Source organism: Ranitomeya variabilis, chromosome 3, assembly GCF_051348905.1.
Source record: "Ranitomeya variabilis isolate aRanVar5 chromosome 3, aRanVar5.hap1, whole genome shotgun sequence".
In the NCBI taxonomy this organism is placed as follows: Eukaryota; Metazoa; Chordata; class Amphibia; order Anura; family Dendrobatidae; genus Ranitomeya; species Ranitomeya variabilis.
Genome location: NC_135234.1, coordinates 112229684 through 112255759, shown reverse-complemented (window position 1 = coordinate 112255759; position 26076 = coordinate 112229684). Strand labels below are relative to the sequence as shown.

Below are 26076 nucleotides of genomic sequence, written 5' to 3'. Positions count from 1 at the left end.
CAATAGTCTGTGCCTGACCTGTCTATCTAGCAGTCATCACCCCTATACTGGCAGAGTAACTACAGTGCCTTATGAAAGTATTCGGCCCCCTGGAACTTTTCAACCTTTTCCCACATATCATGCTTCAAACATAAAGATACCAAATGTAAATTTTTGGTGAAGAATCAACAACAAGTGGAACACAATTGTGAAGTTGAATAGAATTTATTGGTTATTTTAAATTTTTGTGGAAATTCAAAAACTGAAAAGTGGGGCGTGCAATATTATTCGGCCGCTTTAACTTAATACTTTGTTGCTCCACCTTTTGCTGCGATTACAGCTGCAAGTCGCTTGGGGTATGTCTCTATCAGTTTTGTACATCGAGAGACTGAAATTTTTGCCCATTCTTCCTTGGCAAACAGCTCGAGCTCAGTGAGGTTTGATGGAGATCGTTTGTGAACAGCAGTTTTCACCTCTTTCCACAGATTCTCGATTGGATTGAGGTCTGGACTTTGACTTGGCCATTCTAACACCTGGATATGTTTATTTGTGAACCATTCCATTGTAGATTTTGCTTTATGTTTGGGATCATTGTCTTGTTGGAAGACAAATCTCCGTCCCAGTCTCAGGTCTTTTGCAGACTCCAACAGGTTTTCTTCAAAAATGGTCCTGTATTTGGCTCCATCCATCTTCCCATCAATTTTAACCATCTTCCCTGTCCCTGCTGAAGAAAAGCAGGCCCAAACCATGATGCTGCCGCCACCATGTTTGACAGTGGGGATGGTGTGTTCAGGGTGATGAGCTGTGTTGCCTTTACGCCAAACATATCGCTTGGCATTGTTGCCAAAAAGTTCGATTTTGGTTTCATCTGACCAGAGCACCTTCTTCCACGTTTGGTGTGTCTCCCAGGTGGCTTGTTGCAAACTTTAAGCGACACTTTTTATGGATATCTTTGAGAAATGGCTTTCTTCTTGCCACTCTTCCATAAAGGCCAGATTTGTGCAGTGTACGACTGATTGTTGTCCTATGGACAGACTGTCCCACCTCAGCTGTAGATCTCTGCGGTTCATCCAGAGTGATCATGGGCCTCTTGGCTGCATCTCTGATCAGTCTTCTCCTTGTTTGAGATGAAAGTTTAGAAGGACGGCCGGGTCTTGTTAGATTTGCAGTGGTATGATACTCCTTCCATTTCAATATGATCGCTTGCACAGTGTTCCTTGGGTTGTTTAATGTTTTGGAAATCATTTTGTATCCAAATCCGGCTTTAAACTTCTCCACAACAGTATCACGGACCTGCCTGTTGTGTTCCTTGGTCTTCATGATGCTCTCTGTGCTTCAAACTGAACCCTGAGACTATCACAGAGCAGGAGCATTTATACGGAGACTTGATTACACACAGGTGGATTGTATTTATCATCATTAGGCATTTAGGGCAACATTGGATCATTCAGGGATCCACAATGAACTTCTGGAGTGAGTTTGCTGCACTGAAAGTAAAGGGGCCGAATAATATTGCACGCCCCAATTTTCAGTTTTTGAATTTCCACAAAAATTTAAAATAACCAATAAATTTCGTTCAACTTCACAATTGTGTTCCACTTGCTGTTGATTCTTCACCAAAAATTTTCATTTGGTATCTTTATGTTTGAAGCATGATATGTGGGAAAAGATTGAAAAGTTCCAGGGAGCCGAATACTTTCGCAAGGCTCTGATATTCTCCCATATTGGACTGTTTAAGCACATGCACCTTGTCTTGTTTTCAGCCTATTGGCATGGGTTTGACCAGTGAAGTCATAAAAAATATCAGCATTTCGTCCAATCAAGCCTTTATCAAGGTTATCTACATGAGATACAACATAAGAAACCCATAGTTGCAATGTATCCAAAACGTCAGCAATGTGAAAGCCCCTTAGGGTATGTGCACACGTTAAGTATTTTCTACAGACGCTTCTGCACCAAAAACGTGTGTGTCTCTTGGCAGTAAAAATGCTGCATAAGATACGCATGTTCTTGATGCATGTTTTTTCCCAGTCTTTACAATGGGTGAAAAACATCTTAAGAATTGACATGCTGCAGATATGACACTGCTTCAAATCTGCAAGGAAAAGCTAAGCTACATGAGCATTAGATTTCAGGACCCTCATTCACTTTGCTGGTGCTGTAAAATGCTGCTTTTTTTTTTCACTGCAGCAAATGCAACGTGTCCACATATCCTTGGAAAGAAAATGTATTATATGGCAGTGGTTCAGTTTGCAAAACCAAGAGCCATTGGGGGGTCCATTCCTTAGTGTACTTTGGGGGCCGAATATATACTTATTTAGCCCTTGGCTGTATGGTAACAGTTGTGTAATATACTGGAGAAGTTAAGGGGAAAATATAAACGATGTTATTACTGTATAGAATTTCCATTTCTTGTCCAGATCATTATTCTTAGATGCCTTTTGTCTTCTAATTCATCCAGTTTGAATATGAGCTGTATAAGAATGATTCTGCTTGTTGCACACCCCTGGATCGGCAGTATCATCAGGACATTTTATCTTCAGAGCGGAGAGGAGGACGGAAGAATACCCGTATCTTTACTTACACAGATTACGATCGATACACCAACCTAGAGGAGGTAAGTGTCAACCAAATGGCATTTTTGGGAACGGTATTAGTACGTAACGCAATTCCTACAAACAATCCTTGCTTTTTGGGGGGAAAGAGCGTTTTGGTTGCTTGGATGTTAACATGTAAGATCGTTGTATTACATGTTTGATTGAGCATTGTGCATTTTTCCCTGCATTTTCTTTTGGTGATAACAGCTGGGGTTGTATATGCCCAACATGCGACATCAACCAACATGTCATCAATTAGAGAGAGGTTTGTCCAGATGGGGCAACCCTCTTCAATTGAAAATAAAAAATGCTTTTTGCATTGATTTACCCTATCTAAAATTGAAATTTCCTGCATGGACTACATCTTTGGATCGGGTGAATGGTTGAACTCGCAAAGCATTCATAAACTTGTATGCGACACTTCGAAGTGCCAGTCCTAAAGCAATTCATGTAATCATTTTTGGATTTAGGATATATCTTGGGTGTTCTGTGCTTTATTTGATCTATTGGTTGTACTGATGGCCCTCGTTCTTCCTTTGCTCAGCATTGTCAGTCAGTGACCACCTCTGAACAAGAAGCGCCCACGTTCTTGGCTGATCGTATGGCAAATGTCAGGAGACGACGGCAAGACAAAAGATCAATGTAAGTGACAGTTACAGTAACTTTATTAGAGGGGGAAAAAGTGGAGGAAAGTGCAAGTTTTACTAAGCAGACTTGTCAAATGTCTCTTGTCAAGAAGAGTCTCCAGTTTTCTCCCAGCTTGTTGGACATTTTAATAGGAAATAAAAAATAATAATTTCTGAAGGAGTAGTCCCACAAACAAAGTATATTTTTTAATCAAAAGATCTTGAAATTATAAGTTTCCCAGTTGGATGTGTTATAAATTAAATTTGCCTGTTACAAGATAATTCCCGTTCTATGAGATTCCTGGGTCATTTTGCATGCACTGCTATTTTGAGGTATAGATGCAGATTTTCAATGATATTCAGATCAGGGGACTGTGAGGGCCATTGTAAAACCTTCAGCTTGCGCCTTTTGAGTTCGTCTGTTGTGGATTTTGTGTTTAGAATAATTATCTATTTGTAGAAGCCATCCTCTTTTCAACTTTAGCTTTTTTACAGATGGTGTTATGTATGCACCAAGAATTTGTTGAAATTTTATTGAATCCATTCTTCCCTCTACCCGAAAAATGTTCCCCGTGCCCTTGGCAGCAACACAACCCAAAGCATGATTGATACATCCCCATGCTTTGAAAAAAAAAAAAAAAATCAGCTACATTTTTATTCAATTTTTCAACAAACAACAAGTAGACAACACCCATCCAAACCCCTCCCCCCCTTGTTCCGGACCACATAGCAATTAACAAGTATCTTATTATATTAATCAACATATTTAAGTTGAATACGGCAATCTGTACGCTCATGTGCAAATAAACATTATGAAAATAAGTCCCACGTCCCCAAGTTCTTTAGTTTTCACCTGAAAAAGGACATTATGGAAGCAGATTTTATATGCATCACTCCAAGGACCTTAATCAGACATGTCTCGCTCGACACAAGTAATAATATTACCCAGCACCTCCAAGTAAGGATTATAAGGAATATTCATGATTTGGTGAATTTTCCAGTCCTCCCATGTTTTACACAGTTTATGCAGGGCTCTCCTTTTTGATCCTTTTTCCAGACGTAGCAGTAGATTAAATTTTTCCATAAATTCCGTAAACGTAGGTGGATCTTTGATATAATTAATGCAGAGTTCTTAAGTTGCCCAATACTATTGGGGAGGTCAGATCAGTTCCTCCTCCCAGAAGGCCTGAATGCAAATTTTGGGATCTGGTTGTTACAGAATGTTGTATTCTTTTTTGATTAAGATCAAAATTTCTTTCCAGTACTCCACTATATTCGCACAATCGCATACCCTATGAATAAGGCGTGCGTCTTCCTGAACACATCTAGGACATAAGGCATCAGTTCTGATCACCGCCTTCTAGAGCAGACTGGGAGTGCTGCACGCTCTATTAAGGAGATGCATTTGGGGCAACCTCTGACCCTTAGATAGCCACATCTTTAGTATAGTGTTAGTAATGGATGTATCGGAGAGACACCTTTGAATTATTCTCGCTGGGTTTTATTGCTCAAAAACTGACAATTCACTGCCTAATGCAGAGGGGAATTGGGAAGGAGTTGGGTAACCCCAGAAATAGACGATCCAATGTAATAGTTTGTGCTGGGGACGGCTACAAGCCATTATTTTTAGACTAGAATGTATCCAGCATATAAGAACCTTCCCATTCCGAGAGGATCAGTTTTCTGGTGTTGGTTTTGGATTCACTGGTTATAAAAATGTTCGGAGCCATTGGCTCAACCATGGGCTCAAGAAGGCAAAAATTACCTTATACTCTGAAGAAAGAAATACGGTAAATGGCCTCAGTATAGTGAAATACAGACTGTTAGAAAGCAAAAAGAACATGGGCTCCTGTCAATCTACATAATCAGCACAGGTGAAAAGGACAGCAGCAAACTGACACCATCAGGATGGGAAGGTCCATGGATATTGGTCCTTTCACACCCTAAAAAGAGCAGCCAGCAGTCACTCCAGATGTGGTTCTGTCACATTGAATGGTCCAATTCTGAGGGTAACCCAACTCTGGCCTTAGAACTAACAGTCGGATATTTGCTAATTACCTGCCTGTTCCACCCAGCATGATCACTGTCTGCTCTGTCTGGCGATTCAGCTGTTCTACCTCAGCTGAGCAGTGGCTTCTCTGCTGCGATGTCATACTCATTGATACCCGATTGTCTGCAGTTAGGCAGTTGGGAGCCAGCTGTCAGTCAGCATGACATTGGCAGTCATGTCCCATCATGTCCTGCTGCTCTGTCAATGTGATGTCAGTGGAAACCGCAGAATTGCCGGCAGGAGTGGTCAGTGACCACTCTGTGCCGGCCGAGATCGGCAATGAGCACAAGAAGTAGTTAGCAACTACCTGCCTGTTAGTTCTTTAGGGGGTCTTCATGTGGTGCTCTGATTAGGTATTCATAATGCTGACTGCTGACAGGTCACTGATCCCTCACTGACCTGCCCCCTAGTTTACATAATGAATATATGTACATACTGAAGGAAAGAAAACTTCTTCAGGCAGGTGCCAGCCGTGGCACGTGCTCTGCAGCATAATCGCATGTTTCATGCACCAATAATACATGTTCTTCATGTTATTCAGCTAAAAAAAAAATCCATTTGAAAATGGCGCCCGCCACACCTCCGCAGAAGCAGCTATCGGTGTATATAGCTGTGATCCGATAGCTGCTACTGCACATATGCTGGTGGCGCCATCTTGCTGGAGAAGAAAAAAATTCCTCCAAGATGGCGCTGCCCGTGCCTGGTATCATTTAATCAGTATAACGGCGCCGACCTGACACTGTCTGTAGATTACTGTGCACAATCCTGCTGACAGGTTCCCTTTAAGGTGGTGTCACGATTCCACCACTCACGGTGTCTTATGGACGCTGTGAATGATAGCTCTGCCGCCCTATGGGATCGAGGGCTTACTGAGCTGTCAGCATTGTAAGTGACAGCTCAACAGCCAAATCTGAGGCAGAGGTGTGAGCATTGTGAATGGCAGCTCAGCTGTCCTATCTGGGTCTGTGGGATCTCTGTGAGGGGTCATCCTTTCTGGGTGATTTCAGGGCTATTTAGCACTCTGATAATTGTCAGACCATTACCAATTGTAGCTTTGATCAAGTAGCGTGTGCTTGCTCTGTGCTCTGAGTTGTATTCTGATCTCTGTTGCCGACCTTGGATTTACTTTTTACCATCTGTTTGACTTACCCCTTTGTCTTGATCTGCTACCTGATACTCAGACCTCGGACTGCGACCTGACTGCGCTTTTGTCTTTTACCTTTGTCTATTATGAGCCCTCCTTGTACTGACAACAGATCTCTTACCGTATATACTCGAGTATAAGCCGAGATTTTCAGCCCAAATTTTTGGGCTGAAAGTGCCCCTCTCGGCTTATACTCGAGTCATGATCAGTGGTGGGGTCGGCGGGTGAGCACTGTCATATACTTACCTGCTTCCGGGGCTCCTGGCGCCCCCCCTGCACGTCCCACTGTCTCCGGGTGCCACAGCCTCTTCCCCTGAGCGGTCACGTGGGACCGCTCATTAGAGAAATGAATAGGCTGCTCCACCTCCTATAGGGGCGGAGCCGCCTATTCATTTCTCTAATGAAGCGGTGCCGGTGACCGCTGATAGAGAAAGAGGCTGCGGCACCGAAGACAGTGTGACAGGCAGGGGGAAGGAGCTGGACGCCGGGAGCAGGTAAGTATTACATATGCACCTGTCCTCGTTCCACACGCCGGGCGCCGCGCCATCTTCCCGGCGTCTCTGTGCACTGACTGTGCAGGTCAGAGGGCGCGATGACGCATATAGTGTGCGCGCCGCCCTCTGCCTGATCAGTCAGTGCGGAGAGACGCCGGGAAGATGGCGCCGAGGAGCTGCAAGCAAGACAGGTGAGTATGTGTTTGTTTTTTTTTTTTATTGCAGCAGCAGCAGCACAGATTTATGTGGAGCATCTATGGGGCAATGGTGCAGAGCACTATATGGCAGAGCTATGGGGCAACGGTGCAGAGCACTATATGGCACAGCTATGGGGCAACGGTGCAGAGCACTATATGGCACAGCTATGGGGCAACGGTGCAGAGCACTATATGGCACAGCTATGGGGCAACGGTGCAGAGCACTATATGGCACAGCTATGGGGCAACGGTGCAGAGCACTATATGGCACAGCTATGGGGCAACGGTGCAGAGCACTATATGGCACAGCTATGGGGCAACGGTGCAGAGCACTATATGGCACAGCTATGGGGCAACGGTGCAGAGCACTATATGGCACAGCTATGGGGCAACGGTGCAGAGCACTATATGGCACAGCTATGGGGCAACGGTGCAGAGCACTATATGGCACAGCTATGGGGCAACGGTGCAGAGCACTATATGGCACAGCTATGGGGCAACAGTGCAGAGCACTATATGGCACAGCTATGGGGCAACGGTGCAGAGCACTATATGGCACAGCTATGGGGCAACGGTGCAGAGCACTATATGGCACAGCTATGGGGCAACGGTGCAGAGCACTATATGGCACAGCTATGAGGCAACTGTGCAGAGCACTATATGGCAGAGCTATGGGGGCAACGGTGCAGAGCACTATATGGCACAGCTATGGGGCAATGGTGCAGAGCACTATATGGCACAGCTATGGGGCAACGGTGCAGAGCATTATATATATGACACAACTATCTATGGGGCAACGGTGCAGAGCATTGTATATATGGCACAGCTTTATGTGGAGTATCTATGGGGCCATAATGAACGGTGCAGAGCATTATATGTGGCACAGCTTTATGTGGAGCATCTATGGGGCCATAATGAACGGTATGGAGTATCTATTTTTAATTTTGAAATTCACCGGTACCTGCTGCATTTTCCACCCTAGGCTTATACTTGAGTCAATAAGTTTTCCCAGTTTTTTGTGGCAAAATTAGGGGGGTCGGCTTATACTCGGGTCGGCTTATACTCGAGTATATACGGTAACTATTCTGTCTCATGACAAGTCAGTGAGTAGTGACTAGCGTCACAAGTGGCACAGGGAGTTTTATTAAGTCACTTCTGCAGAACTCAATGTAGTTGCCAGTACTGTCTTAAATGATGCTTCAGACATCAGTAGAAGTGTCTCTGGCCCAAACATACAGAAGCAAGGGGAGGGCCCACCGGTGGATCCTGCGATTCTGGGCCAGGTCAACACTGATGTGGCCATAATGACGATGTGCGGGTCGGTAGGGTTTTTTGTATTTCATGTTGAAATTTTTATTTACCGTATTTTTTTGACGGTAAGTCTTGCTAGTAAGTGGTGTTCTCTTTCTAAAGTCTGGAGACATCTTCTTATGATTGAAGAGAACGATGGCACATTGTCCTTTCTGATCATTGATAGAACTGTACAGTGGCACAATATATTCTCTTCTTACCCTGCTCTGATCAGTCTGATCGGTGCAGGACAGAAGAGGAATCTATCAGGAACTGCACATTAACTCCTGATTAGTTTAAGGACCTTCGAGGTTATGTGATATTCACATTCCTGGAAGGAACTTCAAAATATAGTAGTTGATATACTTCAAGTAAAATCAGTGGGTGTGTTTATTATAGCAAAGCTGTGTGCAGAGCTGCAGTATGTATGCAGCGATGCTACACACTCGCATGTAGCAGAGCTGTGCTTGTATCTAGCAGAGTTCTACAGGTGTGTATGTAACATGGCTGTGTGCCTATGCAGCAGGGTTGTTTGTGTATATGTAGCAGGGCTGTGTGTGTATGTAGCAGGGCTGTGTGTGTATGTAGCAGGGCTGTGTGTGTATGTAGCAGGGCTGTGTGTGTATGTAGCAGGGCTGTGTGTGTATGTAGCAGGGCTCTGTGTGTATGTAGCAGGGCTCTGTGTGTATGTAGCAGGGCTCTGTGTGTATGTAGCAGGGCTCTGTGTGTATGTAGCAGGGCTCTGTGTGTATGTAGCAGGGCTCTGTGTGTATGTAGCAGGGCTCTGTGCGCATGTAGCAGGGCTCTGTGCGCATGTAGCAGGGCTCTGTGCGCATGTAGCAGGGCTCTGTGCGCATGTAGCAGGGCTCTGTGCGCATGTAGCAGGGCTCTGTGCGCATGTAGCAGGGCTCTGTGCGCATGTAGCAGGGCTCTGTGCGCATGTAGCAGGGCTCTGTGCGCATGTAGCAGGGCTCTGTGCGCATGTAGCAGGGCTCTGTGCGCATGTAGCAGGGCTGTGTGCGTATGTAGCAGGGCTGTGTGCGTATGTAGCAGGGCTGTGTGCGTATGTAGCAGGGCTGTGTGCGTATGTAGCATGGCTGTGTATGTAGCATGGCTGTGTATGTAGCAGGGCTGTGTATGTAGCAGGGCTGTGTATGTAGCAGGGCTCTGTGTGCATGTAGCAGGGCTCTGTGTGCATGTAGCAGGGCTCTGTGTGCATGTAGCAGGGCTCTGTGTGCATGTAGCAGGGCTCTGTGTGCATGTAGCAGGGCTCTGTGTGCATGTAGCAGGGCTCTGTGTGCATGTAGCAGGGCTCTGTGTGCATGTAGCAGGGCTCTGTGTGCATGTAGCAGGGCTCTGTGTGCATGTAGCAGGGCTCTGTGTGCATGTAGCAGGGCTCTGTGTGCATGTAGCAGGGCTCTGTGTGCATGTAGCAGGGCTCTGTGTGCATGTAGCAGGGCTCTGTGTGCATGTAGCAGGGCCCTGTGTGCATGTAGCAGGGCCCTGTGTGCATGTAGCAGGGCCCTGTGTGCATGTAGCAGGGCCCTGTGTGCATGTAGCAGGGCTCTGTGTGCATGTAGCAGGGCCCTGTGTGCATGTAGCAGGGCCGTGTGTGTATGTAGCATGGCCGTGTGTGCATGTAGCATGGCCGTGTGTGCATGTAGCATGGCCGTGTGTGCATGTAGCATGGCCGTGTGTGCATGTAGCATGGCCGTGTGTGCATGTAGCATGGCCGTGTGTGCATGTAGCATGGCTCTGTGTGCATGTAGCAGGGCTCTGTGTGCATGTAGCAGGGCTCTGTGTGCATGTAGCAGGGCTCTGTGTGCATGTAGCAGGGCTCTGTGTGCATGTAGCAGGGCTCTGTGTGCATGTAGCAGGGCTCTGTGTGCATGTAGCAGGGCTCTGTGTGCATGTAGCAGGGCTCTGTGTGCATGTAGCAGGGCTCTGTGTGCATGTAGCAGGGCTCTGTGTGCATGTAGCAGGGCTCTGTGTGCATGTAGCAGGGCTCTGTGTGCATGTAGCAGGGCTCTGTGTGCATGTAGCAGGGCTCTGTGTGCATGTAGCAGGGCTGTGTGTGTATGTAGCATGGCTGTGCATGTAGCATGGCTGTGCATGTAGCAGGGCTCTGTGTGCATGTAGCAGGGCTCTGTGTGCATGTAGCAGGGCTCTGTGTGCATGTAGCAGGGCTCTGTGTGCATGTAGCAGGGCTCTGTGTGTATATATAATAGAGCAAAGCAAAGTGTTTGTTTGCTTTGGTTGCAGCAGTGTTTACGGGATTAAAGAAGCTGGAAATCTGCACTGTATGTTAGCAACAGTGCGGGAATGATGCCCCGGACCGAGCACTGTAGATTTAGGGCGCTTGGTCGGGATTCGTCCAGTGTGTTATCTACAATCTTAACCTGTGAACTAAACTATTTCCGCACTATTTTATAGGGATGGAGTTGGAATACGCAATCGCCTTGTCACATGGAAACCATCAGAGGAGTTTGTAAAAATGAATCACATTATTAATACACCTGTGCAGACGATGTACATCATGGCTGATTTAGGACCAATTGGAAAGTGAGTTTCCCTCTCGTACAGTTGTAAACTTGTGTACTACCATATAGAATATCTTATAAGTATATATTGTAGAATTAGGGAATAAATTAACGATGGACTTTCACTAGACTATTAAAGGGAATCTGTCACCAGGTGATTAATTCCTCATCTGAGAGGAGCACGATGTAGGGGCAGAGACCCTGATTCCAGTGATGTATCACTGTTTTCTCTGCTGCCTATCTAGCAGTGCTCAAAATGCTGAGCCATGTGTAACCCATTCATCTGCACCACAATCGCTGTACACGTGCCGGCCTATCAGAGGCTGTCAGCTTATCGTGCCTGTTGCGGGTGGCGCATGACGTCACTGCCATGCACTGCCCCACTTCCCTGTGCTGGCTATAGAAGTGAGGACGCCGCTCGTCGTGGAAGTGGGGAGAGGTAAAAAGAGTTGTTCAGGGTTTTTTTTAACCCTTTTCACTCCGCCTTCAATTTATTTTTTTGTTTGTTTTTTCCTACTCTTCTGTTACTTAGTTTGCTGGGTGCAGCAGTTGTGATACAATCACAGTTTTCTCTGCTGCAGAACTAGCAGTGCTCAGAATGCTGAGCTGTGTATAACTCCTCCCACATCCTTGATTGGCAGCTTTCTGTGTACAATGTATATTAACCAATCAATGGTGGGGCTGGGTTACACAAATTAGGGTGACTGTTTTGCCCGCGACGGCTGCCTTTAGCAGTTACCTGGCTGCCATGGCAAACCATTGGTGACCCGCAATGATGTTGCGGGGAGGTAGAGCGTATTCGTTTTAAACACCACTGTGAGAGTTTAACAGCAGCAATCAAATGGTTAACAGCAGTGATCGGCGCTGCTATTAGACATAGATGCGGGCTAGGTGATATAGCCATAGCCAACGTCAGACGTGTGTGGACCTAGCTAAGCTGCTGAGCCCTCTCCACACGCTGCTGCCCCCGCAGCCAGGTACATGGACGTTATTAAGGGGATAACAGTCTTGTGTAAGTCAGCTGGAAATCTGAGCGTGAATGCTTACTGAGATCATTAACGTTTTATATATTTAGCCAAAAACTGCCAGCATATTGCAATTATGTGAACTGCTTACTGTCATAATCTCTTCTATGCATTCATTGCACAGATTAGGATTGAAGGAGAATGAGCACGTTCTTTGTACTATACGTGTAGACAGTAATGGAGTCATCACTCTAAAACCTGACGTCACTGGAACTAAAGGGCCATACAGGTAACCCGAGTGCTGGAGCTTACACTGAAACCTCTGAATGTCTGACTTATACAGGAGTACTGTAATTTAACCAAATAGAATTAGAAAATAGACCAACATTGTTTGCACCCCATCTCTATTCTCTTTGTACTGACTTATGGTTTTTCGAGGAAGGGGCTACTTATTTATTGTATAAATCCTTTTTATCTCTGTGACCCGAATAAGTGATTGTCCTAATATTGTATAGATGTGAGCGTACGGGCCTCTGTCACACCTCTTAGCTACCCTTTATTTGTCTTAAGGCTGGAGGTGGAGACTCACAAGCGGGAACTATGGAGGTACTCTGTGCAGCATGTCTCCGAGTCAGTCCAACAAGAAGAGCAGGAGCGGGAGGAGATTCTCTATAGAGATGTGAGTAAAGGGTTATCCTCCATAATTATTCACTAGAAGTCTGTGATTGGTGAGTGTCTGATGCCTGGGACCCACACCCCACTGCTGAGAAAAGGGCTGTCAGAGACTCCTCTGAATGGAGTGAGAGTACACAAGTGTGACCATCTCCATTCTCCTCTATAGATCGATGGGAGTGGTAGTACAAATGGAGCAGTGCTCACTCATGCACTCTACACCGTCACTGTAGAGAAAAAAACCTGCATCACACAGCCAAATATTATACATTCATCTTCGGTTAAGCAAAATATTCAAGACTGGACATAAGCTTTTTAGTTTAGACTTTTATCACATTGTATAAGCCCCCTCCTATGATAAGGTAGCACCCCTGAGTGGCCATACTCTGTTAGGCGTAGTGCTGCATGGCGGCAACCACAACATTGCCGGCAGGTGGAGTGAACCCAGATCCCCCACACCACCCATGCCTCTATGCAAAGTCTCAGGGTTCTGGGTCACACCACCCCATAGACACAGCACCAAGGCAACAATGGCTGCTACACAGCACCAAGTAAACTGAACTGAAAACACTATATTCCATACAGTGACTAGTGAAAGTATTCACTCCCTTGGCTTTTTACCTATTTTGTTACTTTACAACCTGTGCTTAAATCTTTTTGTACCGTATATACTCGAGTATAAGCCGACCCGAGTATAAGCCGACCCCCCTAATTTTGCCACAAAAAACTGGGAAAACTTATTGACTCGAGTATAAGCCTAAGGTGGGAAATGCAGCAGCTACCGGTAAATGTCAAAAATAAAAATAGATACCAATAAAAGTAAAATTAATTGAGACATCAGTAGGTTAAGTGTTTTTGAATATCCATATTGAATCAGGAGCCCCATGTAGTGCTCCATACAGTTCATGATGGGCCCCATAAGATGCCCCATATTAAAATATACCCCATATAATGCTACACAAAGGTTAATAATGGCCCCATAAGATGCTCCATAGAGATATTTGCCCCATACAATGCTGCATAAAGGTTGATGGCCCCATAAGATGCTCCACACATTATGGCCCCATAAGATGCTCCACACATTATGGCCCCATAAGATGCTCCATACATTATGGCCCCATAAGATGCTCCACACATTATGGCCCCATAAGATGCTCCACACATTATGGCCCCATGAGATGCTCCATACATTGTGGCCCCATGAGATGCTCCATACATTGTGGCCCCATGAGATGCTCCATACATTGTGGCCCCATGAGATGCTCCATACATTAGGGGCCCCATGAGATGCTCCATACATTAGGGGCCCCATGAGATGCTCCATACATTTGCCCCATTTGCTGTTGCTAAATAAAAAAAATCACATACTCACCTCTCTTCGCTCAGGCCCCCGGCACTTGTGATAGTCACCTTCCTTGTTCCATCGCTGCGCGCTGCTCTGTCTTCCATCCTCTGCACTGACTGTTCAGGCAGAGGGCGACGCGCACACTAATCGCGTCATCGCGCCCTTTGACCTGAACAGTCACAGCCAGAGGACGGAAGACAGAGCAGCGCGCAGCGGTGGAATAAGGAAGGTGACTATCGCACACTGCTCACCTCCCCTGATATACTCACCTGCTTCCGGCGCGGTCCCTGGCAGCGTCTCACTGTCAGATGGTCTCTGGGAGCCGGCGGCATCTTCCTGTGTTCAGCGGTCACGTACCGTTCATTACATTAATGAATATACGTGCATATTCATGACTGTAATGAGCGGTACCACGTGACCGCTGAACACAGGAAGAGCTGCCCGGAGACCATCGGACATGCAGGGACCGCGCCAGGAGCAGGTGAGTATGTGACAGCCGCCGCTCCCCCTCACCCGCCGACACTGACTCGAGTATAAGCTGAGAGGGTCACTTTCAGCCCAAAAAAGTGGGCTGAAAATCTCGGCTTATACTCGAGTATATACGGTAATCTGATTTGTGTGTGATGCATTAGCACTAAATAGTCTAAGTTGGTGAAGTGAGAAAAATACAGACATAAATTAAATTTATGGAATCAACTAAAAACTGGTATGTGCATATGTATTCATCCCTTTTGCGATGAATCCTAATAAAAACTTCTGGTGCAAGCAATTTCCTTTGTAAGTCCCATACTTAGTGACAGGACGTCCACCTGTGTGCAATCTAAGTGTCACAGGGTCTGTCAGTATATACTCACCTTCCCTGAAAGGCCACATCTTGCCTGATGAAGAGACCAGAGGAGTCTGGAAAGCTTGCAATTTGTTACCATCTTTACAGTTAGACATTAAAAGGTATCAACCACTGAGGACTCGCAATTCTAAATATTTACTGATTATATGACGTACATGACGTACAAAGCCATCCACAACCTGTCTCCTCCTTACATCTGTGACCTCGTCTCCCGGTACTTTCCTGCACGCAACCTCCGATCCTCACAAGATCTCCTTCTCTACTCCCCTCTTATCTCCTCTTCCCACAATCGTATACAAGATTTCTCTCGCGTATCACCCCTACTCTGGAACCCTCTACCACAACACATCAGACTCTCGCCCACCATCGAAACCTTCAAAAAGAATCTGAAGACCCACCTCTTCCGACAAGCCTACAACCTGCAGTAACCACCGATCAACCAACCGCTGCACGATCAGCTCTATCCTCACCTATTGTATCCTCACCCATCCCTTGTAGATTGTGAGCCCTCGCGGGCAGGGTCCTCACTCCTCCTGTACCAGTTATGACTTGTATTGTTCAAGATTATTGTACTTGTTTTTATTATGTATGCCCCTCCTCACATGTAAAGCGCCATGGAATAAATGGCGCTATAACAATAAATAATAATAATAAATAATAATAATAATATGGTAATTTATTATTAAAACAAAATGAAATGTTAAGTTTTAAGTGTTATTTCTTATTTTCTTCTGCAGCCACTTGGGGGCTGCCATTTTATTTTCTGGTGTGTAAGTGTCTGAGCACCACACTTACACACCCCAAATCCAGCAGCCACAGGAGACCGACTGAGCAGCCATTGACCGGATCTCCTATATTGTAGCTGCCTGAGCTGTGTACTGGGCATGCAGCCTGGGTTTTCCAGTTCACAGCTGTGGAGGAAGCCAGGCTCGGAGATACAATTTCCCCCTGTCAGCACTCACACAGTGTTCCGTGGGCAGTGGCACTGGCAGTAAGCACAGGTCTGTAGCCTGTTATTAGTAGTACCAGTGTTCACTGCCACGGTCACCACAGTGTTCCGCTCTGCTTAGTCACTGTAAGCCTCATTTGGACATCCCTGCATTACAGACATCTGAGTGTGGCTTTACACTGACTCAGCAGAGCCATGTATCTAATACTATCACATGTGACAGTCTGTGTATCTAATCCTATCGTGTGTGATACAGTCTACTGAGCCATGTATCTAGTCCCAACATGTGTGATACAGTCCACTGAGCCATGTATCTAGTCCCATCATGTGTGATACAGTCCACTGAGCCATGTATCTAGTCCCATCATGTGTGATACAGTCCACTGAGCCATGTATCTAGTCCCATCATGTGTGATACAGTCCACTGAGTCATGTATCTAGTCCCATCATGTGTGATACAGTCCACTGAGTCATGTATCTAGTCCCATCATGTGTGATACAGTCCACTGAGCCATGTATCTAGTCCCATCATGTGTGATACAGTCCACTGAGCCATGTATCTTGTCCCATCATGTGTGATACAGTCCACTGAGCCATGTATCTAGTCCCATCATGTGTGATACAGTCCACTGAGTCATGTATCTAATCCCATCATGTGTGATACAGTCCCCTGAGCCATGTATCTAGTCCCATCATGTGTGATACAGTCCACTGAGCCATGTATCTTGTCCCATCATGTGTGATACAGTCCACTGAGCCATGTATCTAGTCCCATCATGTGTGATACAGTCCACTGAGCCATGTATCTTGTCCCATCATGTGTGATACAGTCCACTGAGTCATGTATCTAGTCCCATCATGTGTGATACAGTCCACTGAGCCATGTATCTAGTCCCATCATGTGTGATACAGTCCACTGAGCCATGTATCTAGTCCCATCATGTGTGATACAGTCCACTGAGCCATGTATCTAATCCCATCATGTGTGATACAGTCTGATGAGCAGAGTATCTCCACTCGTCCACTTGGCACTATCACTTTTGCAGTGATCAACAATATTGCTCTGCAGTGTAATCCAAACCTTTATCCTCTCCCCTCCTTTTGCACACACCCAGAAGGAGAGGGGAGTGGTGATGTCAGACACATGCGAGCAGACCCCGCCCACTTTTACTGCAGTCGTAAAGCGTGCTAGCACTACACTAGATTTTCAAGGCAAATATCAGCAGCTGCTCCCCCTAGTGTTTAAAAGTTGAAAATATCAAAGCTTTCTAAATAAAAATTTTTAGATTTAAACCATTAAATTTTTTTTAAAATTAAAACATCAAGACTTAATTTTTTTTAACAATTAAAAAAAAATCTATTGACTCATTCCTTTTAAAGAAAAAAGTAAAAGAATATAATAGTTCACTATGGGAAATATCTAAGTGCAGCTTGAAAATATTGGCATTTTTAAGAAATTAAATCTGAGCTCTAATTGGTTGCTGTGGGCATTAAAACAGTCTTGTATTATTATTTTTTTTTATAAATGAGGCTTAATGTTTTTCTTTGTTTACAGCAAAGCAGCTAAACTTTGTATGAACTGAACGACCCTTGTGCGTACAATATCTCAGCACATTGTAAGGGAATGTGCACACATTGCAGATTTTGCTGCGGATCTGCAGCGGTTTTGACGTTGCAGATTTGGAGCTGTTTTCCATGAGTTTACAGTACCATGTAAACCTATGGAAAACAAAATCCGCAGTGCACATGCTCCGGAAAAAAGCGCTCGGAAGCGTAGCGTTGTTTATTCCACAGCATGTCAATTCTTTGTGCGGATTCCGCAGAGGTTTACACCTGCTCCATAGTAGAAATCAGCAGGTGGAATCCGCACAAAAACCGCATAAAATCCGCTGTAAATCCGCAGGTAAAACGCAGTGCTTTTTACCTACGGATTTCTCAAAACAGGTGCGGAAAAATCTGCGGAGGTTCCATCTACGTGTCCACATAGCCTTATAGTTAGTTTGCTGAGTTTTTCACAGTGGAGAAAGAGAAGCCTTTACATTCAGGACGTCCTTTTCATCTTAGATCGCCCTCTCTTTAGACACACTCCGGCTCTTTCTGCGGACACTTTTGATTGGGGCAGAGCAGTAACTTGTTTTACTTATACTTTTCCTATTGTGTGATTTATTTTACAGTTGTACGGTAGGCATAAAGAATACCTGAACAACCTAGTGGGCTCAGATTTTGAGATGGTAAGTTATCCTGTGTCTGCTGCCTTTACATGTAACAGTTACAGCTGTTTTACGTATATTCCTCGTGAAGGAACATAGTGCACATAAAATAAAGAAAATTCTCGGCACTTCCTCTTTTAATTTCACATTTAGCTTGATCTTATATTGGAATTAACACTGAAAAAAAGATATACAAAAAGAAAAAAAAAATCTTTGTGATCCTGTAGGTCAGCTGCGCCCACCTTCTTTCTTTTTTCTCATTGTCCTTCGTCTGACCTTAAGACATTAGGTGGCGGGAATCTTCCCCTTCGACTTACTTACAGTAGGACAAAAAAATAATAAAGTGGACTTATCATCTCTGTGTGTCGGCCATACTCTAAACACGTCACTAAATATGACTAATCAGCTTCCCAAACACTTGACTCTCCAGTAGTATGAAAAACGAAATTCTTGTAGCAAGTAAAATACTTGTAAAATGTCCTGTTTATTTCATGTATATTACAGGGAACCTCACTCCAGGTTTTGGCTTCCTAACATGAGACCGAGACCCTGATTCCAGCAATGTGTCACTTACTGGGCTGTTTGCTGTAGTTTTTATAAATTCACAGTTGTATCAGCAGTAGATTATCACTAGTGGATTAGTAAACCTGCTGCCATGTAGTCCTCCATAGTCAGGAGCTCTGTATATTACTGCCTCTACTCCTTTCCTATGCAATGCAGTGTAAACACCAATCTGCCAATCAGTCGTGTGGACGAGGTTATACACCACTCATCATTCGGAGTATTGGTAGATTCTTCAGCAAAGAAAATGTTGATTTTACAAAAAATTCAACACGCAGACCAGTAAATGATACCTTGCTGGAATCAGGGTCTCTGTTCCTACATCATGCTGTGATCAAATGGGGCAGCAAAATCCTAGTGACACGTTCCAATTAAACACCAAAATCTCAAAATGTGTGCACAAATATTCATCAGGCAAAATTAGTGAGCTTTCTAAGCTAGATTTTTGGCGAAGGTTGTTTCATGAATTCCTCCCTCTGTCTTCTCCTTTCTTGGTTGCACAGTTGACCTTTGTTATATGTCATAATATTAACTGAAACAATACAGTGTTATATGTTTTGTTATTAAATAAGAAAAAGAACCATTTTCTTTTTACAGCCGCCTACTGGTGCTTTGCGACTTTTTATAAATGGAGAAATCGGTAAGTGAGTTCCTGAATGAGCTACTTTGTGATTTATCACTATTATTCAGCTCATTATTGGGCACGCAGTGGGCAGTTACTGGTCATGGTTTGTGACTATACGATCTTTTCTGTAGAATATTTTTGGACAGTAGCATTCAGACAAGGAGGAATTTCAATTTTCTGCGTCTGCAGTGTCATGTTATGCATTTTCCATGTGAAAAGTTGTCTTCACTAATGAGAATAATAAAACTACACTGAGTCAGTAAAGCATTCTGTGTCTCTGTGCTTTTCCTCAGCGTGGCACAGCAGGTTTAAATGGGCAGTCATATCAGATCAGCAGCCTATAGGTTGCTGTGCGGGCGTCTAGGGGTGTGTGCACACAACGTCTTTAAGATGCTGGTGCACCTGCCTTAGGCTACTTTCACACATCAGGTTTTCGCTGTCAGGCTCAATCCAGCTAAATTTAAAAAAAGGGATCCGGCGAATGTTGCTGCCGAATCCGTTTTTTTCCCCCATATACTTATATTAGTGCCGGATTGCGCCGCATGACATTGCGTTTCGTCCGGTATTTGCCGTTTCCGGTTTCTGAAAAAAACTTCTTTTTGTCTGCGGCGCTTCCGGCTGTTTGCTGGAATGGAAGCCTATGGGAGCCGGAAGGTGCCGGATCCGGAAAATGACAGATTCCGGCACCGGATTCCGTTTTTTTTAAACTGAGCATGCTCCAAATTTTTTTTCCATCCAATTATCTGGATATGCTAGTCGGATCCGTCGCATCAGTTTTTCAAAATCTACACCGGATCCGTTTTTTCCAACATTCGCCGGATTGTGCCTGATGCAAAAAACCTGATGTGTGAAAGTAGCCTAACCGGTTCAGGAATAAAATGGCAGTCTTTTTTTTTTTTTTTTTCCTTAAAGGCAGGCAGTTTTGCCGTCGCTTTTGCAGCAGCTGCGCTGCCTGACTTTTTTCTATATAGTTTAAAGTAAAGCTGGCAAGTGGCCCGAAGAATGAGCGAGCCTCTATTCCTAGCGGCTCTACGGTTTCTGAAACCCTGAAAATGTCAGAAGTAAGAAAAGACTGAGCAACAAATACAACGATACCCAGCGCTCACATCTTCTTATAAGAATTTTTATTGATTCAGTAGTATGAAATGCACCAAAAAGCCTGACTTCACAAAAGACCATGGAGGTCGGAAACATGTTGCTGGTATTTTTTTTTTTTTTTTACTGTTGTGTTCAACCATTTTTTTTGTACCGTTTTATACCACTTTATCAATAAAGCGATTATTTTAACAAGATTGTATCGTTCGGATTGTTGCCATTACTGGATTATTTTGCCGTGCACTTGAACAGGTTTGCTGATTGCTTCTTTTTCACATTTTGTAACAAGAGACTGAGCGTGTGCACAGCAGTGATGTTTTTTCATTGCTGTGCATTTTGTGCATTGTTTTCGGCACTTTTTCAGGCGGGCCCCAGGTAGAATGCATCTGACAAAGATGTCGCGTATGTACACACACTAATATTAGTCATCAGCGCAGTTTAGACGCTGGATCCAGGAACTTCTCCAAATCCCACTGCGAAACCATAATCTGTCGTTACTGCCATGACGACCGCGATCAGTTTCATAGACCTACAATAATGTGGCCACTAGCGCATGTATAATCATTAGGAGGGTCACTATGGACGATATGAACCCACAAACTTTAAATACAGATCATTGTAGGTGACGCTCACGAATGAGTGTAATAAAACAAAAACCCGCAGAACTTGTAAGTTATATAAGTACAGCAGATGTTAACGTTCTCAGAGGGCGGCGCATAACCCAAAAACAGAGACTGAACACACTGACCGTGATGGGAAACAGTTATTGGATGCAGACGCTAAGTAATAGGTTGTTAGTACTGATGAGCCAGCGTGCTCGGATTATGTGTTATCCGCGTATCTTGCGTGTGCTCTCCTATAGCCGGCGTTGGGCAGTGCATGGCAGTGACATCACGTGCCACCCGCGTCCGTCACGCTGAGATAAGTAGGGAGTCGGGAACTCTGTGTCCCGCTGTGTATTTCACCTGAATGGGTTACACATGGCTCCGCATTTTGAGCACTGCTAGATCTACAACAGGGAAAGCAATGACATATCAGTGGAATCAGGGTCTCAGCCCCTACATCATGCTGCTCTCTGATTGCATAGCACAAACCTGCTGACAGATTCCCTTTATGTGATTACTTGACATTTAGAGCAGCTCGTTTTCAGTTTAACGTTTTATTCTGTTCCTAAAGTTTTTTCTCACCCCAGTGTCCGCACATGGATATGAATATGATAACCTCTATGTTCATTTCTTCATGGAGCTGCCAAAACGTAAGTATCTGAGTAACATGAAGTTTTTCATTATTTCCAGAAATGCAGGACACATTAGGACAGGAATTCAGGAGTTTCTATAGGGAACAAGAGCAACGTGGGTCCAGCAACTGATGCCTGTAACTGTGTATTCCCATTCATATGTGTAAAAGGCTAATTATTGGAATAGAACTAAATACTCTGTATGTTCTTTGTCTTTCCTAGGACAGGGTTAGGGCTTATATGGCCAATGTGTCACAATTTAACCCCAGCTTAAGAAAAACATGATATAATATGTAAAAGTGTATTTTTTTGACGCTTCCATATTAGTTCTTTCACTTCTCTTTCAGACTGGTCCAGTCCTGCCTTTCAGGAACTTTCAGGTGTAACTCAAAGCTGCAGATCTAAAGCTCATGAAAGGGTGAGTATCTGCTGTCGGATTTCATGGGCAGTATTGCTAGAATTAAAGCGATTATTCCATGATGGGTTATTGTATTTCTTTCACCACTACAATACATTTATTGTTTATAGCAGACATAGGTTTGATGCAAAGTTGTTGTTTTTTTCTGGATAAAAAGTAAAGTGTCACACCTAGACCAAAGTATAGAAGTTGTAATACAGATTTATGCCAATGAACCAAGATTTTTTTTATATGTATTTTTTTTCCAAAGGCTTTCTTTTCCATATTTTCTAGCACAATGAAAATCTGAACAATAGCAACCATTAGAAGCAATAAGTATAAGCCAGTCACTGTCTGATTTTAGTTCAGTATTATGTAGTTGTATAAAACAAATTAACAACAACTAAAGAATCATATCCATACACTGAATACATACAACCTCATACACAATCATACCGGTCCCCATGACATCACTCCTCCCCCAAAATGTCATTAATGTAATATCCTATCCCAATATGCAGTAGGTGTAGTAGTAGTAGTAATAATAGCAAATGCCTCCAATTAGACATATAGAATATTTCTTCAGATTAGCTATTTTGCTTACCCTATGAGCAGGACATTGCAGTAGCTTAGGAATCCATGCTTACACTACTAACAACTAACTAATCATCACCGTTTAAGTCGTTTGTCATTGAAACCATGGATATCTAAGCTACTGCAATGCCGGCACATGGGATAAGTGACATAGCGAATGAGATGAACTATACTACGTTTCTAATTGGAGGTATTTGCTAATAGTATTATTATTACACCTACTACATATTGAGATAGGATCTTGGAGATGGGAATACGCCTTTAAACATTTCCTTAGACAGACATATAATAGAAAGAAATAGGAGAATGGATGCGCCTGCCGGGAATTGGTCTGCACTTTTGTACTTCTGAAAATTCTACGTTTCGGCTGTATCTGCCATTCCCAGCTGTGTATCAGCCATTCCTGGCGTTCTGAGGAATTTCCATGTAAGACATAATTTCTGCATCATTGTCACAGCTTCATCTGTCGTCCTCCAGGAAAACGTTGCACATTTCTGCCATCCTTTCAGTTTTGAGATGTTTCTGTCAGAAGAAGTGGAATCTGAGGGTAGGTTGTTGGCTAAAAAGCGAAGCTCTTCTGTGCGTAGAAAATGTCCGAAGTGCACATCTCCTCATTGTTCATTTCAGATGTCCCACAGTGGCCAGTTTTATATTTTGAGGTCCTTTCTCTGGACTTTTGGCAGAGATATCGTGTTGAAGGATATGGATCGGTTGTGCTCCCACAGACCCCAGGTAAGGAACCTAATAAAGGAGCTGCTTACACTTTGTCCTGTGCTCGGACTCTACAGAATATTTCATAGGAACAGACCTTTTCCAATTAGAGCATCAATGTAATTCCTTAAAGGGTTATTCTTACTATATATTCTGTGTAAAAATGCTGCATGATCATAGCTTTACAGCATAAGATAGGGACTGAGAAGACAAAATAAATCCTGATTTCCCAGTATCCATCCCTTATTTATCTATCTATCTGTCTGTCTGTCTATCTAATCTATAATAATTGAACATCTTAATAAATAGGTATTGTCTGATAGTGTAAATACAAGTCATTTTGCAATCTACTGCTTATTACGGTACTTTTTTAAGCCATTCTGAAGAGATCAATGCTTCTTTATGTTTACAGCATGTTGCAATGGAGACCGGCCCCGGCAGCTAGGCAGCAGAACACGTGCCGTGGTTACAAGCTTTTTCTGTTGACCTTGTAAGCACTCTTTTAATGCTGGCCAGGATCGCTGGAGCTCAGTGTTACTTTTTAATCCCGACAAGCTTCAACACTGCGCTTACACGATAGACAAGGGTGGTCGGTCTCCTAGGAAATGAGCTGTAAACAAAAAAAAGTGTTACTATCTTAAGAACAACTGCAAGTTTTAATTGCCATTAAATTGCAAAAGTGCTTATTCTCTATAAAGGGAATCTGTCAGCAGGTTTTTGCTATGTAATATGAGAGCAGCATCATGTAGGTAGGAGAAAAGACCCTGGTTCCAGGAATGTGTCACTTGTTAGGCAGCTTGCTGTAGTTTCAATACAATCAGTGTTTTATCAGCAGAAGACTAGGTCTAACGTGCAGGTCAGACAGGCTAATCTCTACAACCCCACCCCACCCCTGATTGGCTGCTTGCTGACAATGCACAGTGTAGACCGAAAGCTGCCAGTCGGGGGGGGGGGTTATACACAGCTCAGCATTCATAACACTGCTACACCTACAGCAGAGAAAACAGGGATCCTATCAAAATTGCACCAAGTAGTCCAGTAAGTGACATCGCTGGAATCGGGCTCTCTGCCCCTACATCATGCTGCTCTCAAATTCCATAGAAAAAAACCTGCTGACATATTCCCTTTAACAGTGCAGCAGATTTATTTTATGTATGTATTTTGCAAGGGAAAGGTTGTTCCAGGATAAACATTGATGACAAATCTATAGGATATGTCATTACTATCCAGTCAATGAGGAGGACCCCACCATTGTGATCGCTGTCAGTCGCTGGAATGAAGTCGCTCCGGAGCTAGGGAAGACTTGTGCCGCTGTGACGTCTCTGTAGCTGTTTTTGTTGTTTTATTTGTATACTGTTCATGATTTACACTAAATAGCCTGTGGAATTCTTCAGACTATTAAACGTGTGTACATACCTAATAAGCGGTAGTGCTTTTTATTAGTCAGTGAATGTGTAAGAGAATTTATATTTATGCCTAAAAATTGCATTATTTTGTAATTTTAGTATTTGATTATTGTACATCTCTGTAATGTATTAGTGTACTTTATATGCTAATACTTTATTCTGTCTCAATTTGATACAGCCTATTGCTAGAGCAGTCTTGGTATACAAACCTTCTTGAGATCCTTGGTCTGACTGCAAAGGACTTTTCCAGTCCCCAGTCATAGAGGAACCCAAAGGATAATTTGCATTGATCATGTCTTGGTCAGTTTTGACCAAAGCAATCATTGGGTTAAACACCAAGGAACAGAGATCATTGTAATCCCCTCCAGGAGATCAGGAGTAAGCTGTAAGACTGCCTAATGACTGCTGTAAATGATGTATTGCCGGTCATTAAGTGGTTAATTTCTGTGTGTGTTGTTGTTCCCATTGGTGATCCCATAGTCAGTACCTGCCCAGAAGTTACTTAGTGTTACTGGGAATATACAGTGGAGTATTACCCTAACTCTTCTACTCTGTGCACAGGAATGCACAACATCACAGCACAAACATGGCGACCTGTGGAACAGGGAACAGTATCTGAGCTCCGGAGGTTTTTCATAGGCGGCTCTCCTGAACTGGAGGATATGACCTATGCCAGGATACCCGGTACCTTTCAGGTAAAATGCATTGTTTCTATAAGGTGCCTCTTTCCTACAAATACAAAATGGTAGAGCAACATTTCTCACCCGTGTGGTCTGACTTTCACGGAGAGAGATTGAATGGAGAAGATGGGGAATGCTCTTTTTTTTTTTCTTTTTTTTTTTTCACCACATCTGAAAAAATCTGACCACCCTCTGACTACCCCTGGATCACCCTCTGGTCACACCCTCTGGTCACACCCTCTGGTCACACCCTCTGGTCACACCCTCTGGTCACACCTTGTGACTACCCTCTGACTTCCCCCGTCCACCCTCTGACCACATCCTCTAACTACCCCCTGACTACTCCTGATCGCACTCTGACCAGCCCCTGATCGCACTCTGACCACCCTCTTGATCCCACTCTGACCACCCTCTGATCCCACTCTGACCACCCTCTGGTTAGCATAACTGAACTGATTTTTTTTTAATGGAAAGTATATGGTCTTCTGCACCTGCCCTAATAAAGAGGAGAACTCAATCTGCTTTTATCCAGACTAAGGGTACCGTCACACAGTGAAATTTCCATCGCTGCGACGGCACGATTCGTGACGTCGCAGCGATCGTATGATTATCGCTCCAGCGTCGTAGACTGCGGTCACACTTTGCAATCACGGCGCTGGAGCGATGCCGAAGTCCCCGGGTAACCAGGGTAAACATCGGGTAACTAAGCGCAGGGCCGCGCTTAGTAACCCGATGTTTACCCTGGCTACCAGCGTTAACGTAAAAAAAACAAACAGTACATACTCACATTCCGGTGTCTGTCCCCGGCGTTCTGCTTCTCTCCACTGTGTAAGCGCCATAGCCGGAAAGCAGAGCGGTGACGTCA

The 26076-nt window shown here is 44.2% G+C and overlaps 1 protein-coding gene across 2 annotated transcripts in view; it reads left to right on the top strand.

Moving 5' to 3' along the window:
* MKS1 (MKS transition zone complex subunit 1) overlaps positions 1 to 26076 on the top strand; it is a 45304-nt gene that overhangs the window by 6587 nt on the left and 12641 nt on the right. The window contains exons 4-15 of one of the 2 annotated variants that reach the window (XR_013223728.1): positions 2441 to 2596; positions 3121 to 3218; positions 10811 to 10939; positions 12067 to 12171; positions 12453 to 12561; positions 17870 to 17926; positions 19064 to 19106; positions 21379 to 21441; positions 21771 to 21841; positions 22872 to 22961; positions 23042 to 23146; positions 25093 to 25226. Coding sequence is in view for 1 of the 2 variants with exons in the window: in XM_077294516.1 (XP_077150631.1) it covers positions 2441 to 2596; positions 3121 to 3218; positions 10811 to 10939; positions 12067 to 12171; positions 12453 to 12561; positions 17870 to 17926; positions 19064 to 19106; positions 21379 to 21441; positions 21771 to 21841; positions 22892 to 22961; positions 23042 to 23146; positions 25093 to 25226 (1140 nt within the window). In the remaining variant the exon portion in view is untranslated. The remainder of the gene's footprint in view (positions 1 to 2440; positions 2597 to 3120; positions 3219 to 10810; positions 10940 to 12066; positions 12172 to 12452; positions 12562 to 17869; positions 17927 to 19063; positions 19107 to 21378; positions 21442 to 21770; positions 21842 to 22871; positions 22962 to 23041; positions 23147 to 25092; positions 25227 to 26076) is intronic. The other variant, XM_077294516.1, reaches the window with a different exon arrangement.